The 2,235-nt window shown below is 66.9% G+C and overlaps 1 protein-coding gene across 1 annotated transcript; it reads right to left on the bottom strand.

Annotated features, from left to right (window-relative positions):
* Positions 1 to 772: 772 nt before the first annotated feature.
* On the bottom strand, positions 773 to 1,670 carry IER5 (immediate early response 5). The gene has a single exon (XM_021545991.2). The coding sequence runs from the start codon at positions 1,564 to 1,566 to the stop codon at positions 862 to 864; it is 705 nt and encodes a 234-aa protein (XP_021401666.1). The 5' UTR covers positions 1,567 to 1,670; the 3' UTR covers positions 773 to 861.
* Positions 1,671 to 2,235: the final 565 nt, after the last annotated feature.

The raw sequence follows: 2,235 nt of genomic DNA on the forward strand, positions 1-2,235 counted from the left end.
GCACCGGCCCCGAGAAGAGGCTGTAGCCAGAAGAGCAGCGGGAGCACCTGGAAGATCCTGGGAAGGACTCCAGGCACCCTGACATAAGTTCCCTTTCTTCCCCAGCTCCCAGAAGAGCTGGACTCCAACCCACCCCAAGCCTCTGGCGAGGCTGGGTGGATCCAGCCACAGACATGCAGAACCACACCCCGGCTGCTGCCTGCCCTCCTCCCCCTCGAGCCAGTGGGGCACAAACAGGAACTAGGCTCATACACTTGAAAATATTTAATACGTGTTGTACACGTAGAAATTACATTTTATACAAAACATGATACATCACTGAAGGAGAACACTGTACAAAATTCCCTACGGGAGCCCCAAGCCTTTATACAACAAAGACCGGGAGTTACCAAGCCTAACAAACAGGCTCAAGGACTTTCCGTCAGAGCGTCTGTAAACTTCGTTCCTCTCAATAAACACTTTTAAAAAGCACCATGTAATAGTTCTGACCTAAACCTTTCCAAAATAGAGACTTTATTTAATAAACTTAATACTTTCCAAGCTTAAAATATCACCCGCCGGGGGCGCCCCCGGGGTCGGCGGCAGCCGAGGAGCCTCCCCCGGGCGCCGGGGAGGGCGGCGGCGGCTCTGCCGGGAAGGGGAATTCCGGGAGGGCAGGGCCGGGGGCGCTCCCAGGGCGGGTGCCGGCAGCCGGGACCCGGCGGGGAACGGGGAAGCGCTGCCGCCGCTGCCCCGCGGTCCCTCCCGTGCGGCGGCGCAGGGCGCCGGGTCTGGCCGGCGCCGGAGCCCCGCGGCGCTCGGTGGGTGTCACCTCCGGGCCCCGCGGCCCGCGGCGGGGAGCCAGTCTCTGCGGCCGGGCCATCAGAAGGCCACGATGGCCGTGCTCCAGGGGTTGAGGGTCCGCAGCACCGGCTCGTCGCAGCAGATCTGTCCCGGCTCGGCCGCCGCCTCGGCGGGCGCCGTGCCCGCCGCCGCTTCGCCGCCGTCCAGAGGCGGTCGCCGCCGGCCCTTGGGCTCCTTGCTGAGCAGTCCCGAGAAGCTGGAGCCGAAGATGCTGATGAGGCTGGCCACGTTGCCCGTCTCCATGTCCTCCTGCTCGCACGGCGGCGAGGGCGGCGGTGGCAGCGGCGGCGGCTCCTCCTCCTCGCGGCGGGGCTTCTTCACCGGGGAGCCCGCCTGGCCGCGCTCGCCGGCGCTCCGCTTGCGGGGGCAGTGCGGCGGCGGGGGGGCCCCGGCGCAGCCCCCGCGGTTCTCGCCGCAGCAACAGCGCCGCGGCCGGGGGCCCTGGCAGTCCCTGCCCGCCTCGTCCTGCGGGGGCGGCGGCGGCTCCTCGGCCGCCCAGGCGGCGGTGCGGGGCGGCGGCTCCTCCTCGGGGTGGCCGGCGGGCGCGGGGGGCGGCTCGGGCGGGCAGCCCGGCTCGCTCAGGTAGACCTGTCGGGCGCTGCGCAGCACCAGCGACACCAGGAGGTTCTTGTGCAGCTTCAGGCCGCCGCGCTGGCCCCGCGCGCTGTAGATCTTGCCTAGAGAGATGCTGACGATGCGATGCGCCTCCAGCTTGAACTCCATGGGGAAAGCAGGTGGGCGAAGGGGGGGGTGATTTAAAAAAAAACAGTTAAAACCCCGAGCCGAGCGGCGACCCGTGCCTCACCCCAGCTCCGCACGCCGCCCCTTCGCGCCGCAGACTGAGCGAGCCCACGCGCCCGCCCGCCTTTTATACCGCCCCCGCCTCGGCCAATCAGGGAGCGCCGCCGGCCGCTCCAACCGCCGGCTGGCCCCCGCGCGCGCGCTCCGGCCAATGGCGGCGCAGGGCAGCGCGTTCGAAAGCTCGCCCCGCGGAGAGGGCTCTTAAAGCGGCAACGCCAGCGCGCCGCGCGGGTGGGGCCCACCGCGGAACCCCACGCGGGCGGCGCGGGGAATTTCGGCCAAAGCGATGGAAACGTTTCCCTGGGGAGGGAAAAACAACAGACAACAAACCGAACAAAACAAATCCAACCCAGCGCAGCCTCCGTTTTGTCAGGTTGGGGACGTTTCCCGCAATTTCAGCCCCTTGTCTGGGATCTTACTGCGCTAGAGAAGGAGCTGGTGGTGGTGATGGCTGGAGGGTGAAATGTGTCTGTGAGGATTTCAGGGAAAATCTGCCCTGATGTGGAACAAAGCCGTGCTTGCCCAGCTGCCAGGCAGAATTCTGCTCCAGGGGCCTGGCAGTGAAGCTCCCAGAAAGCCCAGGGCAGAGAG

This window comes from Lonchura striata, chromosome 9, assembly GCF_046129695.1.
Source record: "Lonchura striata isolate bLonStr1 chromosome 9, bLonStr1.mat, whole genome shotgun sequence".
Classification (NCBI taxonomy): domain Eukaryota; kingdom Metazoa; phylum Chordata; class Aves; order Passeriformes; family Estrildidae; genus Lonchura; species Lonchura striata.